The 14963-nt window shown below is 54.8% G+C and overlaps 1 protein-coding gene across 10 annotated transcripts in view; it reads right to left on the bottom strand.

The window, feature by feature from the left end:
* PTPRU (protein tyrosine phosphatase receptor type U) overlaps positions 1-14963 on the bottom strand; it is an 81703-nt gene that overhangs the window by 59771 nt on the left and 6969 nt on the right. For 9 of the 10 annotated variants that reach the window (XM_066375626.1, XM_066375628.1, XM_066375632.1 and 6 more), the window contains exons 2-7: positions 5505-5636; positions 2515-2786; positions 1885-1966; positions 1669-1784; positions 1152-1326; positions 315-608 (exon numbers count right to left, since the gene is read on the bottom strand). In XM_066375626.1, the coding sequence (XP_066231723.1) occupies positions 315-608; positions 1152-1326; positions 1669-1784; positions 1885-1966; positions 2515-2786; positions 5505-5636 (1071 nt within the window). Of the gene's footprint in view, positions 1-314; positions 609-1151; positions 1327-1668; positions 1785-1884; positions 1967-2514; positions 2787-5504; positions 5637-14199; positions 14286-14963 lie in introns of those variants that run through there. The other variant, XM_066375633.1, reaches the window with a different exon arrangement.

Raw genomic sequence — 14963 nt, 5'->3', positions numbered from 1 at the left:
CCTCAGTCCCTTCATCTGTAAAATGGATATGACAAGAGTATCTCCAGATCATAGAGGTGTTGTTTTAAATCAGTAAAAGTGTGTATGTATGTGTGTGTACACATATGTATAATTGTCTGGCACACAGTTAAGTGTTAGCTATCATTATGATCTTTACCAATAATAAAGATTGAGGAAAAGTCACGTTTTAGAAAGTTTTAGGAGCACAGATGCAAGCCATACTACCTCTTGAAATGTGCCACACTTCCACCCTTGGATGCTCTGAGCCCATTCCCGGGTGTTTAGGGGAAGGAATGGGACTTCAAGGCACCCACCTGCGCACTTGGTGCGGCTAATGAGGGGTGGCCCGGGGCGGCCGGTGCCACCTTCACCCGGGCGTGTGAGCAGCACGCTGATCTCGTACTCGGTGTCGGGGTCCAGGTGCCACAGCTTGTAGGTCTGCAGACTGACTGCGTGTACCTCCGCCCAAGGGCCGCGCGCCATGCGGTACTCAATCTCTTTGCGCACGATCGGTCCGTCGCCAATGATGGAGTTGGTGTTGAGCTGGATGATGAGGTAGGTGGGACCCGCGCGCAGCAGCTGAGGAGGCGCGATGGGAGTGGGGGGCTCTGCGAGGACATGGAGTAGAGGCGGAGCCAGCGGATGCTGCTGAAGCCTTCCCTCCAGCTCTGCATCCCATCACACCCAAATCCCCAAGAGTCCTTCCTGTCCTCCCAGGCCCCTCATGCAGTCCCCAGGTACTGGACCAGAACGCTTCTCTCGACCTCATTAAATGCCCGGGCCCTATGGGGGCCCCAATCCAAAGGCTGACCCCGCCCTCACATCTCTGCCCACACCCTCTCCCTCACTGCCCTCGGAATCCCCAAGTCCTCGCCTCCAGGGGCTGATCGCAAGCCTACTCGGGTCAACCGCGAGTCCCTACAGCCTGACCCCGCCTCGTTCGGCTCACACCTTGACCCTGTTCCCCTGCAAGCCCGCCTATCTGTCGGACCCCGCCCCCTCGGTCAGATCTCCTCTTGGGAGAGAAACTGCGCCCTCCGCACACCCTTTTCCAGGTCACATCCCGCCCCTGAAGACCCTGCGCCCCTGCGGGTGTAAGACCCTGTTTCGCTACCCCGTCGGCCCCGCCCCTCGAGAGTGCGAGTGCTGACCCTTGACGATGAGCTCCGCGAAGTTAGAGACTCCGGCACCACGTGGGGCCTGGGATACACAGCGGTACAGGTCCTGCTCCGCGCGGCCCACCGCGGCCAGCGGGAAGGTGGCTAGGAAGCGACGGTGGCTGATGTGCCGCACGCCGGCCGCGGGCACCAGGGCCCCGCTCTGCCGCTGCTCGGGGAGAGGGGCGACAGGGTCAGGGACGCCAGGGAGAGAGGGTCCCCACCCCGCTCTGACGCGGGAGAAGGGAGCAGTAACTGGCCTGGTCCCATTTAGCCGTCCCTACTATATTGGGAGCACATGGGGTTCCTGGGACCGGCTCCACCACAGGAGGGCGAGGAGCTGGTTAAAGAACAGGGGTCGCTCTGCTGTTGATGGAGAGTGTGGTTAGGGGATCTAGGAACTACGCTCTGTCCCGGGAGGGATGAAGGCACCCAAGAGGGCAGAGCAGAGCCAGGGCCCAGAAGAAGCCACAAACATACTCTGGCCAAGTTCCCGCCCCACCCCCCTCACCTGCAGGAGGAAACGCTCTGCCTCCGCTGCTCTGCCCGCAGCCATGCACTGGAAGGAGGCATTCTGGCCGGCGTTGACCTCCACGTCACCCAGGCGGGAGAAGTGCGGGGCCTTGGCTGCGGGGAATATAGCCACTGTGTGAGCTGGGCCTGCTGCAGGCAGGAGCCATGACCTCCGGCACCCCTCACCATGCCCCCCAATGGACTGGGGACTCACCGCAGGGGTAGCTGAGGAGCAGAATGTCATCTAGACCTATGTAGCCCCTGTGGTCCGGGGAGATGAGGGCCTCAAACAGCACCTAGGGGAGGCGAGAGGGTCCCTGTCATACGGACATTTCTCCAGCACTGCCTAGGGAGGTAGGTGTTCACAAGAGTCCCCTTTCAGCTCTGCTCCAGCCCCATCAGTCAAACCAGCAGAGGTCAGCTCAGCTCACAGTGACCCTCCCAACAAAGCCAGCTAGTCGTGGGAGAGGATGTCAGCACCCAGAGCTAACAAGTTCAAGGCCAGAGGTTCCATTCCAGTCCTGAAGAGTTACTTTCAAGCAGCAAAATGCTTCTCAGCCAGACATGAATTCCAGGTCAGCACAGTTCCAACTCACCCTTGACCCCAGCCATAGACTATTCCCTTCCCATTAAGAATGACCTCTGATGCTGAACCCAGACTGAACCATAACTGAATAACCCAATACTGACCACAGACTGACCCCTGACCTTGACCCCAGATTGACTTCCAATGCTGAACACAAACTAATTTCAACATTAGCTACTCCCTTACTCTGGCTTCAAGCTGACACCCCTCTATCTCCACCCCCAAGCATAAGCTGACCATAGACTGAACTTAGCCCACCTGATATTCATTGGGCCAGAAGGTGCTGACAGCCATCTCAGCCTGGTGCCACTGACGGCCATGGGATCCAGTCATATTCCAGACGGCACTGCCCAGGGGACCTCCATTGACCCGCACGTAGATACCCAATGTGCCTGGGCTGTGCCCATCCCGGCTGTACAGGAAGTAGCTGAACTGCACACAGTGGGTGTCATTCTCGCTCAGGCTCTGGAAGATGACATGGGCCCGCTGGCCTGGGGCATGCTGGGAAGCATTGACCATCAAGTAGGAGCCTGGAAAGAGAGGAGGAAGAGTCAGGAGCTGAGGAGACAGGAGGAGGACCAGGGTCAGGGGCCACACAAGAGGGGGCAGAAACAAAAACTCCAGGCATATGGACCCACCACGAGTCAGGGACTCTGAGTTCTGGTTTCAGCTCTGATTCTCTGGGTGAGTCCCTTCACTTCCCTATATCTCTTTCCCAAAGCAGAGAGTTGGAGCAGCAAAAAACCACAGAAATATGACTTTATCAAAACCTTTTCTTGCTCCTCACTACCTACACTCACAATCCAAGCTCATGCTGATCCAAGGCTTTCCCCGTTCTAAGCTGTCCTTGGAGACAGGGCCTAAGTATTCATCTCAGCAGTCAAGAGTCTGGCACGACAAGCTCTCAAAGGCCACCTCTTCTGAAATCACCCCCCCCCATCCCTCTGTAGGCTTCTCTTCTGGCCCTTAGATCATTAATAAAGGTGTGTGTTTCCTACCAGACTATGATGCCTCAGGGCTCCGCTGTGTCCCCAGCATGCACGGGCTCTGAACCCAAGCTGAATGAATGTATAGAATAGATTAAAAGGACTCTAACTACTCTTCCAGCCCCCACCCTCTGAGTTAAATTCCTGGGATACAATACTCTTGATTTCCAACCTGGAGAAAGGCAGCCTGCCCCTTCCCCAGAGATCCAGGCTGTGTGCTGGCCAGGGACTGGGGTGAGGGAGTGGGCTGGACTCCTCGGGATCTGGCTGAGGGATTATGGCTTTCCTTCTGTGGGGAGAAGGCCCCAGCAGCTGCCAAGGGGGTGCCCGCAGCCACCCAGCGCTGCCTTCTTCTAGGCTTGGCTGCCAGCCAACACAAGCTCATTCAGCTTCCAGCTCTGGGAGGACTCCGCAGAGGGGATCTCATTCATCTCTGTGAGCCAGAAGCCTGTGAAGGCTGCTCCTGGTTCAGTCCTGGTGGGGTAGTAAGCAAAACCCCAGGTCCCCATCCCCGCTCAGGAGGTGGCAGATCCCAGCCCCCCACAGTCTCCCTGAGCCCACTCCCCCGTCCTCCTTTCTCCTAGCCATGTGAGCAGCTGTGTGTTTCTTTCTCCCCCTTTCAATCCGACACTGTGTTCCTGCCTCTTCCTTCTGCTCCTTCTGCCTCTCTTTTCCCCTAGGTTTTTCTCACCCTGCATCCCCCCCCCCTCTTCTTTCATTTACTCCTTTTGGTCCTGTGGCTCTTCTTTCTTCTCCCAACACCCTCCCCTAGAACCAGGGCACCGAGAAAGCAGAGACCGTGTCGGTCTTGCTGATCACCACATCCCCAGGATCCAGCAAAAGGCCCACACTGTTTACTAAATTTCTCTTTCCCCTTCTCCCTGGCTATGCCTCAGTGTGAGAGAAAGAAATGCAGAGCCCGCACGGCGTGGCCAGGACTGTGAGAAGTGAATTCAAATGACCTGGTACCTGAGTGCCAAGCGTGTACCAGACTGAGACTGGGTCCTGAGGATATGGAGACAGCCCACACGGTGGGTGCCCTAACATGGGGGACGCCTGGATAGGTCCCTGTCACGCAGATCAGACTTTGATACCTGATTGTACACAGGTCTAAAAGGAGCTGAGAGCAGCCCTGTGGAGGCGGAGGTGAGAGCCCCAGGTGGCACAGAAGGGGGAGGCAGGAGGCCTCCAGCAGGCAGTGCCCGTGACAGAGGATAAGGAGGTAGAGGCTGCCCAGGCCAGGTCATGGAGGGCTTCTCTCCTGCTGGCTTCAACTCCTGGCCCCACCACTGAGAATCTTTGCAGCCCTTTCCCCGCACCCTTGACAGCAGCTGAAATCCTGGGCACTCTGAGAGCTGAGCAGCCAGACCCCAGCCCACTACCATGACAGTCCAATTCTGAGGTTCCCTCTGTAAACCCACGTGGTTCTCACGCTATGCTATCTCCTCCACCCAGCCTTTACCAGTAATAAGGTTAATAATTTGGCCTCTACCTGTCTTATCCTTTTTCTTAACTCTCAGTTGATTCTGAACCCAGTGAAGAGCGGTGCTAGTAATTGGGCCCCCTTAAATACCTCCAACAATAGCAACTAAACAGTCATCGAACCCCTACATGCCACCCCATGTTTTGGACTTTATAGGCATTATCTAATAACTCTATGAAATGAATTATTCTTCCCATTTTACAATTAAGAAAAATGAAAGCTCAGAGAAGTGGCCCGCCTAAGGTCACAGCTGATAATGCCAGGATTTGAATCCCAGTCTTCATGATTCTGGAACCAGCGCTCTATGGGCCATCATTAGAGTAGGAGGCCAGTACCAGAATCCATGTAACTGGTCTCCTGACTCCCAGGCCAGGGCTCACAAGGCCAAGTGTGCCCCATCCTGAAATAGGGGCAGGGCATTGTGGGAAGTGGGAAGGCTCTGGGACTTGCAGGAAGAAAGGGGCAGAAGAAGGAAGGTTTGATACACATCTAGCTCCCAATGGGACTGCTCTGTCAGCATCTCCAAGTCCTGGGAGACCAGGATTCAGAGGCTCTCAGTGAGAAGAGAGCCTGCACCCACTTTTCAGGGGAAACTACCTGATATGTACAATTGGGCAGTGCCCAGAGAACTCCATGATCACAGTGTCATATAAGTCATTACAGACACCAAAGCAGATGAGGCCCAGAGAGGTTAAGTCATGCACCCAAGGTCACACAGCAGGTGGGCAGAATGGCCCTAGAAGGAGACAAACAGGGAATGGGGACAAGAGTAGACTCACCATGGGGCAGGTCCGCAGTAGCCCGGGTACCAGGGTGGATCCGCACCTGCTCCCACTGGAAGTCATCGTACTGGGCCTGGCTGTACTCACAGGGCACTGTGGAGTCACTGGCCTCCTCGAAGGTGCAGCCGGCTATGAGGGCAGAGCCTGGTTAGCCAAGGCCCTGGCAGAGCTGCTGGCCAGGAGGCCTGCACACTGTCCCCTTCTAGCCAGGCCCACCCACCTGCTCCCTCTCCTCAGGCCCTCCCCTCACTGCTTCCTCCAACAAAACCCTCCTCCTCCACCCTCTCCCTCAACCGAGGTCCTCTTTTCATTGTCTCCTCCCAATACCAGACCTCCCCACACTGCTGACTCCCCTACTACTCCCCAGGACACCCCCCACTGTTCAACCACCCGTCAAAGTCCCTCCTCAACAAAAACTAGTTATCATGGCTGAATGACTTCCTTAAGGTCATACAGCTGGTTAGTGACAGAGATGAGGTGTGAACCGAGATCTCCTGACTGCTAGTCATGGTCCCATCACCCGCCCTGCCATCTTCACATAGAGAACAGACAGCAGGCTCCGAAATTGGCATGGTTATGGATGCCCTAAGCGAGCCCTGACATTATCTCCTTAAAAACAACAATGGCGACAGATCATCTCAGGCTTCGACGAGTCCTGAACAGTGCTACACACTTTAGGTGCAAACTTGCATTTTGGCCTCGCCTTCTGAACAGGTACCACTGTTATTCCTACTTAACAGATGCGCTTAGGAGATGTAGGCATTATCCAAGGTCACCCAACTTAGGTCTCTGCCTGCAGGAATGTGACACAAAAAAGCACAGTCGTATGTGGACTGGACACACATATGAGCGGGGAAGCAAATTCTCAAGCTTTGGACCCAGTATTTACAGTTCAAATGAGAAGAGGAGGAAGGAAGAAAGGATTGAAATGGAGGTGACGCCTTTGGTTGTTAGAAGGTCCATCCTCTTAGGTAACTCATCAATGTCCTAAATTGGGCACCTAACCAACCTAGAACAGCACTGGTTCAGAAAGTAACTGCGCACCGGCCCCTGCACTCACTCCCGAACCTCAGTGTCTGGAGTCCCTTCGGGAGTAGTCTGAAGCATCTGAGCCCTAGACAATGCCTGAGCAAGTGGCAGAGAAGCAGGCACAAACCGTGCCAGACCGGTCCTGGATGCCTGCACTTGACATAGGAAGTGACTGAGGCTCTGAGGGGTGAAGGATCCATCCACAGGATAATGTGCCAGAGAAGTGAGTGGGCTTTGGCATCAGACACACTTGGGAGTAAATCTTGACTCTGCAGTTTGCCAACCCTTTTGACTGTGGGCAAGTCACCTCACTTTCCTGGGCTTATCTCCCCGTCCACACAGGGCTTGTTGACGATTCAACGTGGGATCCACTTAGCACACTCCCTAGCACACGGAAGCACTCGGGATGTAGCAACTCCTAACATTTGCCACTTGCGCCTACATGAGTAGTAGGCAGGATTTGAACCCGTGTCAGTCAGCTGCCAAACTCTTCGTCTCCCACCAGAAAAGCCTTCACTATGAGAAAGGACAAACCTGAGTTGCTTCCCAGGCTCAAAAAGCAGAGAGAAGAGAAATAAACAGTAACTGGGAGTGAGTCCCGTGTGCCAGGAACCGTAGTGACTGCACACACGGCCAGTGGCTTCACTTTAGGAGACTCTTTGTTTCATCAGTAGCCGGGACTTCCCTAGGTTGTTAAGAGGGTTGTGTAAAGTAGCATATGGAAACACACACAGCACAGCCCGGCACAAAGGGGCTTGCCATTGTTGGGGGGTTTCCTTTCCTCCTCTTGGGCCTTTTCAGAGTGTACAATGACGAGAAGTGGGCATGAGGCTGGCACCAAATGGATGCAAGGAAATAACAGAAGCCTCTCTCCAGAGCTGGGGCAAGCCCTGGGCTGAGCTCTTTGCCCCTTTATGTGAAAAGCGCTGGTCAGCATTGTGTCCTGTCTCCTGTGGGAGGTGGACTTTAACCCCATCAGTGCTGGGAAGGCCTCAGCTTTCCCACTAGAAAATGATCCACAGCACGGCACAGACAGAGTACATGGCTAGTAGGAATGGTCAGAGAGGACTTCCTGGAGGAGGGGACAAGTGACTTCATTCAGCCTGAGCTGAGTCTTCTCCTGAGGGTCTTAGCCCCAAGGCAAAGGGGTTGCCAGGAAAGAAAGCCTAGGACATGGAACCCTAACTAGGGCTCAGGTCCTTCCTGTCCCTTCACAAGTAACAAGGCAGCTGCCCCAGATGGCTCATCTATGGCCCTGGAGAGAGCCTGACAGTGCCAGCTCCTTCTTTCATGAGCTTCCAGGACCCCCAAGCTGACTAACCTGGTCAGAGGGACCCCCAGACCATCTGACCTTAACCAGAGTAGCCCCCAGACTGCCTGACACAGATCAGTGACCCCACACAGAGAAACCTGAGCTAGAGTGGCCCAACTGTCATCTAAATGACTGCCTAGCCATCTGAATTCAGCCAGAATGACCACCAGAGTGACTGACTAACCCCAGACCAGCTGACCATGGCCAGAGTGACCCTGACCTCCGTCAAATAACTCTTATAACTGATCCTAGCCAGGGTGACCTCCTCCGCTGACTGACTCCATCAGAGTGCCCCTTAGGCAGAATGACCCCCTCTCCTTTGTCCATGTCCATCCTGAGCCCTGCATCTCTGGGCCAGGCCCATTCCAGCCACAACCCTTAGCAGGTAATATCTCTGGGGCCAGGCTCCTTAAGGAGGGCCCCACACCAATGTCCTCCCCTGCTCACCCCGGGATGGGAACAATCAGCCTTCCTGGGCCCTGGGAAAAACCCCATCACATCCAGTCTGGATGGCCCAGGAGCCAGGAGCCCCAAAGCCAAGTCTCAGGTCCTGCTAGAGACCCAACTCCTATTAGGGGCCACCAGCCCAGGAGGAAAAAAACTAGATCAGACTTTGGGTTCAGAGCAAGAATGACAGCAGAAAATCCTTCTCAACTCCATCAACACAGACATGGGCACAGACGTGTACACACACAGCACCACCACCACGGGGGGCTGCCACTTACCACCAGGACCACCTGTGCCGGCGGACCTTCATAGTGACTCAGAAGGTGAATACTATCGTCATTCCTCTTTAAGAGATGGAAACTGAGGCACAGAGGGATGAGGGATGGCTTGCCCGAGGCTACACCGTAAGTCCCAGAAGCTGGGGCTGAAGCCACCTATCTTTATTCAAGGAGGCGAGGTGCAACAAAATCAGGCCCTGGTATGCCACCGGCCACATGTTATTTAGTGCCACTCATGGGACATTTGTTCACTGACTGAACAAAGCAGGTCCCAGGCTGGCACTATTAGAGGCACAAGGATGTTGAGACTGCCCTGCCCTCAGACCTCCCAGTGTGAGCGGGGCGTAAGGGGATGGGACAATTGACAGGCCACGGGGGCATCCAAGAGAGGTGCAGAGGAAAGGTTCCCCGAGGTGGGTGCACCTGAGCAGAGCCCGGAAGGGTGGCTGTCATTCAACAGAGATGGGCAAAGGGGCATTTGAGGCAAAGGGCCGAGCAGCAGCGAAGAAAGGCAGTGAGTAAACACACTGTTGGTCCGGGACACAGAGAGGAGCCCAGATTGCCCGGAGTCATGGGAGATGAGACTGGGGTGGGGGCACGTTGTGTTAAAGGGAGGCCTTGAGTGCCAGGTGAGAAGTTTGGCCTCCTTTTGAGTTGGGAAGGCACAGTGGGTGTTTGAGCAAGGGAGTGCCTGGATCCAGATGAGACAGTGATATGTTCTCTAAGTCATGAGGAGGGCAGGTGGCTTCTCCAGAGGGCACTGCAGGATCAGGAGCGGGACAAGCCACCAAGAGGTTGTGAGTCAGATGTCAGGAACGAGTGACGAAAGGGGCCTCAAGCTCCCATCCTGGATGCAAACAACACACACGTCAATCTCGTTCAGAGTTGCACAACACACACACACAGCCTCACACTCAGATGTTCACACACACACACTCTCTCTCTCTCTCTCTCTCTCTCTCTGACTCACTTACCCCAGCCTAGTCCAAGCCTTAGGGACACAGTCTCAAGTGGCAGAGGGACAGGGAGAAACCCAGGCCCCTCCCTGGGTAAACCATCTTTGCCAGGACCTCCCTGAGAGGGTGGGCTTCATCAGAGCAGGACCACCACAAGCTCCCCCAGCCTTAACTCAAACTGGCCCAGCTACATTCCTCAGTTAATCTCCCCAATCTGGCAGGCGGTTGCCTGAGCAACCGTCAGCCACAATTTGGGAAGGCAGGAGGATGGTTTATCCACATCCGGCTGGGCTCTGGATGGGGTGATGTACGGGGCAAAGCAACCTCTGCAAGAGGAGCCCGAGTGTGGGAGGGGGTCTCCCTTCAGTAGGCCTGGTGTGAGGGTCTCCGCCACTCCATGGCACGTGTTTCCATATGCCGATGTGTGTGTGTGTGTGCGCGCGCGCGCACGTATGCATGGCTCTGAGACTGACAGCCTGGTACTGACTTATAGGTACTCAAGTGGGAGGCAGGAGACCTGGATGTAATTCCTGTTGAGCCTCTAGCACCCTGTGTGACCAGGGCCAGGTGGCTTGCCCTCTCTGAAGCCCTGCTTCCTCACTTATAAAATGCAAATGTGGACCTAGGTGACCGCTGAGTCCACCCCCAGAATTCCGATTCCGTTTGTGTGAGTATGCGTGGGAGTACAAGTGACTTGAGGGCAGAGATAGACGCTATGGGGAGAGGTGAGAGTGAGCATGGGTGTCTCAAAGTGGGATCCCCCAGCAATGTACCACGAAGCTGGGGTGTGTGGCTGTACATTTACGTGCAGAGGTGCGTGAGCATGTTCAATGATATGCATGTGCCTAAAGGAGAGACGAGTTACACGGCAGGGTAGAAGGCAGTGTGCATGTACATCTGTGTGCACATGAACACCACAAGCCTGTGAGCACCGGCCTTTCCTCCCCACCAGACGGGACGGCGCTCTGTGCCAGCTGTGGCTGCCAGCCTCTACCAGTGTTTTCTGAAGAACCTGGGCAAACAGAGTTTGTATGCAATGAGATTTTTGTTCCCTTCAGTTTGTCAATAGAGCATCCAGTTCCCAAGAGTGGCCCCAGGAGAAACAAAACTTCTCCCAAAAGATTACAAATTTAATGGCTGGGGTCACACCCAACCCCAGGCACAGTCCCAACCCTGCCCTGTGAACCCAAATACAACCCCAGTGACAACACAGCTCTATGTCATCATCCAAAGCCACACCCCCAGTCTAGGCAGCCCAGCCCAACCCTGGAACCTACACTGGCCTTACCCTTCGACATTCTTGCTCAACTCAGCCCTATCCCAGGTTCTTCGCACCAACAACAACTCTATCTCACGCCCATCTAACTTCCATCTCCTCCCTTCTTGAGGTTAATGACTGTCTCTTATACCTCTGAACCCCATTCCCAAGCGCTATGTAGAATAGATGGCCAATAGTGACTGGACTTATGGTCCCAGAGAGCCTGACCCCAACTAACCCTACCCAGGCTCGAGGACCATGACTCCAGCCCAGAGACCTGACCCAGCCCACTTCACTGCTCTCCTTGTCCAGATCAACACATCCAGACCTCAGCCAGGGCTCCCTTGAGCTGCCCTCCAAAATCCTGAATAATTGATGAGCAATTAATTAAAGGCAAGGCTGGCAGCAGTATGCCCACCTTCTAACCACACAGGCTTCGGCATAGCTACAACCAAGAAGCTCACCAGGGCCGGCCACGGGGACAGTAAGCTTGGCTGGTGCCCCCCAACAGGGGCCAACCCAGAGACCAGCAACACTGATGATAGAAGGAAGCCTACTGCAGCAAGGGAACAGACCAGACCCACTCCCCGTCTCCCTGATCAATATGTACCCCAAATTCCCAGGCTAACAGCAGGGCTGCCGTGTCGGCAGCATAGGGGAAAGGGACAGGATAGGGCCAGGCTATGCTGTGCAGAGGTACAGTGGGCAAGGTGTCCACAGACCCTGCTGTGCAGGCACCCTGTAGCACATAAAAACACAGTGCAAAGTGGAGAGGCAGAGGACTGTGCACAAACCGTGTAGTGCGAAGATCTGTACTTTCTAACAGGCCCCATGGAGGGACAGCGCAATGCAGTGCCAGGGCGTGCTGAGGGTGCGAGGCAGCCGCTCCATGCTGTCCAGAGGCAGAATGCAGTTATACAACACAGGGGGGCAGAGCACACAGTGTGCATACACATCTGGAACAGCACGGCCCAACCGGTCGGCACATCCACCGTGGACACAACCCAGCACTTCACAGAGGCACAGCGCACCAGTGTGGACAACTGCCCGGGGGCTAAGTTCAAGCCTTACTAATTCTTCCCCTCTAGACACTAGCACAGGGCCAGGCACATAGTTGGCACTCTATGAATTCTCACAGAAAGGAGGCGTCCGGTGGAGGCATGCAGAGGAGCACAGAGATACAGGCAAGAGAAGGATGTGTGCGGTGCAGGAGGAACTGCTGGGTGAGGAATACAAGCTCAACACAGTCCCGGGGAGCAGGGTAGGTGTAGACACGAGGGCAGGGGTAGAAAGAGGCACCAACATGGAGTGCTGTGAAGGTGCCATGTGGAACAGTAAATTCGGTGCACAATTCTGGGCCCTGATATCCAGTAGTGTGCACGCGACCCAAGAGTGAGCAGGTACAGGTACCGGTGCAGTGCAGAGATGCAGAGCTGGGTACTGTGCAAAGGCGCTGCCCATAAAAACCCAGGCCAAGGCCCTGGCCAGTTGGCTCAGTGGTAGAGCGTCGGTCTGGCGTGCGGGGGACCTGGGTTCGATTCCCGGCCAGGGCACATAGGAGAAGCGCCCATTTGCTTCTCCACCCCCCCCCTCCTTCCTCTCTGTCTCTCTCTTCCCCTCCTGCAGCCAAGGCTCCATTGGAGCAAAGATGGCCCAGGCGCTGGGGATGGCTCCTTGGCCTCTGCCCCAGGCGCTAGAGTGGCTCTGGTCACGCCAGAGCGACGCCCTGGAGGGGCAGAACATCGCCCCCTGGTGGGCAGAGCGTCGCCCCTGGTGGGCATGCCGGGTGGATCCCGGTTGGGCACATGTGGGAGTCTGTCTGACTGTCTCTCCCCGTTTCCAGCTCCAGAAAAATACAAAAAAAAAAAAAAAAACCCAGGCCAGTCCCCAAGCCTAACAAAGTGGCCCGCAGCTGCAGTGTAAGTACAGACCCCCTGAGTGGTGTGCAGGAGGGGTGGAGGTGCACGCAGTGATGGCACGCCATGCAAAGATGTTCAAATGGGACTGCCAACAGAAACCAGGGATAGGCCAGCAGCAGACACCTGTGGTAACACTGGGTAGGGCCAGGGTCCCACGGGGGCAGCATGACAGAGGCCATGATGCAGTATAAGGGGCTAGGCCAGGAGCACGCCCCCATCCAGTGCAGTTCAGCATGGAGAAGCCACGTAATGCGGAGAGGCAGTGCCATGGTGGCATGCCATCTGTTGGCAAAGCACAGTGGTGCATTGCCAGGAGCGATGCCCAAATCCTAGGAGAGTCCCGAAGCCCAATGCAACAATGCCATCCGAGAGAGTAATAAGCACAGAAGACAGTTGACACAAAGGGCAGAACAGCTGCCGCTTGGAGGTGCAGGACAATGAAACAATGCAAAGGCGGAGCCTACAGACACACAGCCAATGCGGCACAGAATCCTGGCACTGCCGTGCAGTGTGGGGCCGGGATGCAGTGCAGTGCGGCCCCGTCCTGGGGAGCTGGGCCCAGCTGGCACCCCAGACAGCACACACTCAAAGCAGTCCAGGGTCACGATGCAGCGCAGCTATTAGTGTAAGGCAAAAATGTGGCACACTGCTCAAGTGTTGCACGTGCTTCCCAGACCCCCAGTAAACCCTGTGCCTGAAGCTCTGTCCAGCTGAACTGGTTTCCCCATGGTTAGGAGCTGAGGCCTGTCTGCCCTGTGGGCCTCCCGCTGCTCTACCCCCAACCCCCAACCCCCAACAGCTTTCACCCCAGTGACTCTCCGAGGGCACAGGATGCAATCGCTGCCGCCCACAGGACAGGCAGCCAGAACCAAGACCATTGTCCAGGTATTTATCTCTGAGCAGGGCCCCAGCGCACTGGCAGACAGACAATGAATTCAGATTCTGCTATAAAGCTTCTGGACAATTAAAGCACATCCCCTGGCCCCCAGCCCAGGGCAGAGCAGGGGAGAGACAGAGGGGGAGATATATTGAATTAGGCCCTGGTACAGGGTGGGCGGCAAGTGGGATGACAGCAAGGTGGCAGTGAGCGGCAAGCCAGACCCAACCAGTCGAGCTGGTCACTCTTGCCCTCCCAGGCCTGGACTTCATCAGAAGCCAAGAACACACACTTCATAATAGCTAACACTTATACAGTGCTTCCCATGGGCCAGGATCTGTTCTCCACTATATTCATATGTATACAAAATACATTCTCACAGCAACCTCATGCAATGTGTTCTATAATTACCCCATCTCCGGGGGGAGGGTGCTAAGGGGGGCCAAGTATATGGTGACAGAAAATGAGTTGACTTTGGGTGATGGGCACACAACACAAATCAACTGTTCAAATGCTATGGAGATGTCCACCCGAAACTTATGTACTCTTATTGATCAATGTCACCCCATTAAATCTAATTTCTAAATTAAAAAAAATTTTAAATAATAATAATTACCCCATCTCACAGATGAGAACATTAAAGGCCCAGAGAGATCAAGTAACTTGCCCAAGTATTAAACGGCTAGCAGTGGTGGAGCCAGGATGAGAACCCAGATGGTCTGGTTCCCAAGCCCATGATCTTGACCACCACACTCTAGGGGGTAAAACACATATTTACACACAAACACAACCACAAGGGTGCACTCGTACCGCATATAAACACACACATACACACGTACACACATTCTGAGCAGTGCATTTCTCACTCTCTCAGATGAGACCCACCAATCCTGCCCAGATAGGCTTCTGAAACCTCCCAGTTGTCACCTCTTATCACCCAGCTGTCCCACACCCCCTTCTCTCTGTCCCCTTCTCTCTATTCCTCATATGTCCCCCAACCCTCAGTTGATCACCCAACACCACCTGTCCCCTCATTCCCAGCTGTCCCATCCCCCGGATGTATCTTCGTCACTGGTGATCTCTCCTCCCACAGTTGCCCCCCATCCCCCAGCTATCACACCACCCCCAGCTGTGATCTTGACTATCATCTATGCCAGGGGTCCCCAAACTTTTTACACAGGGGGCCAGTTCACTGTCCCTCAGACCGCTGGAGGGCCGGACTATAAAAAAAAACTATGAACAAATCCCTATGCACACTGCACATATCTTATTTTAAAGTAAAAAAACAAAACAGGAACAAATCCAATATTTAAAATAAAGAACAAGTAAATTTAAATCAACAAACTGACCAGTATTTCAATGAGAACTATGCTCCTCTCA

Source organism: Saccopteryx leptura, chromosome 3 (genome assembly GCF_036850995.1).
Source record: "Saccopteryx leptura isolate mSacLep1 chromosome 3, mSacLep1_pri_phased_curated, whole genome shotgun sequence".
Lineage (NCBI taxonomy): Eukaryota > Metazoa > Chordata > Mammalia > Chiroptera > Emballonuridae > Saccopteryx > Saccopteryx leptura.
This window is presented reverse-complemented; position numbering and strand designations above follow the sequence as displayed.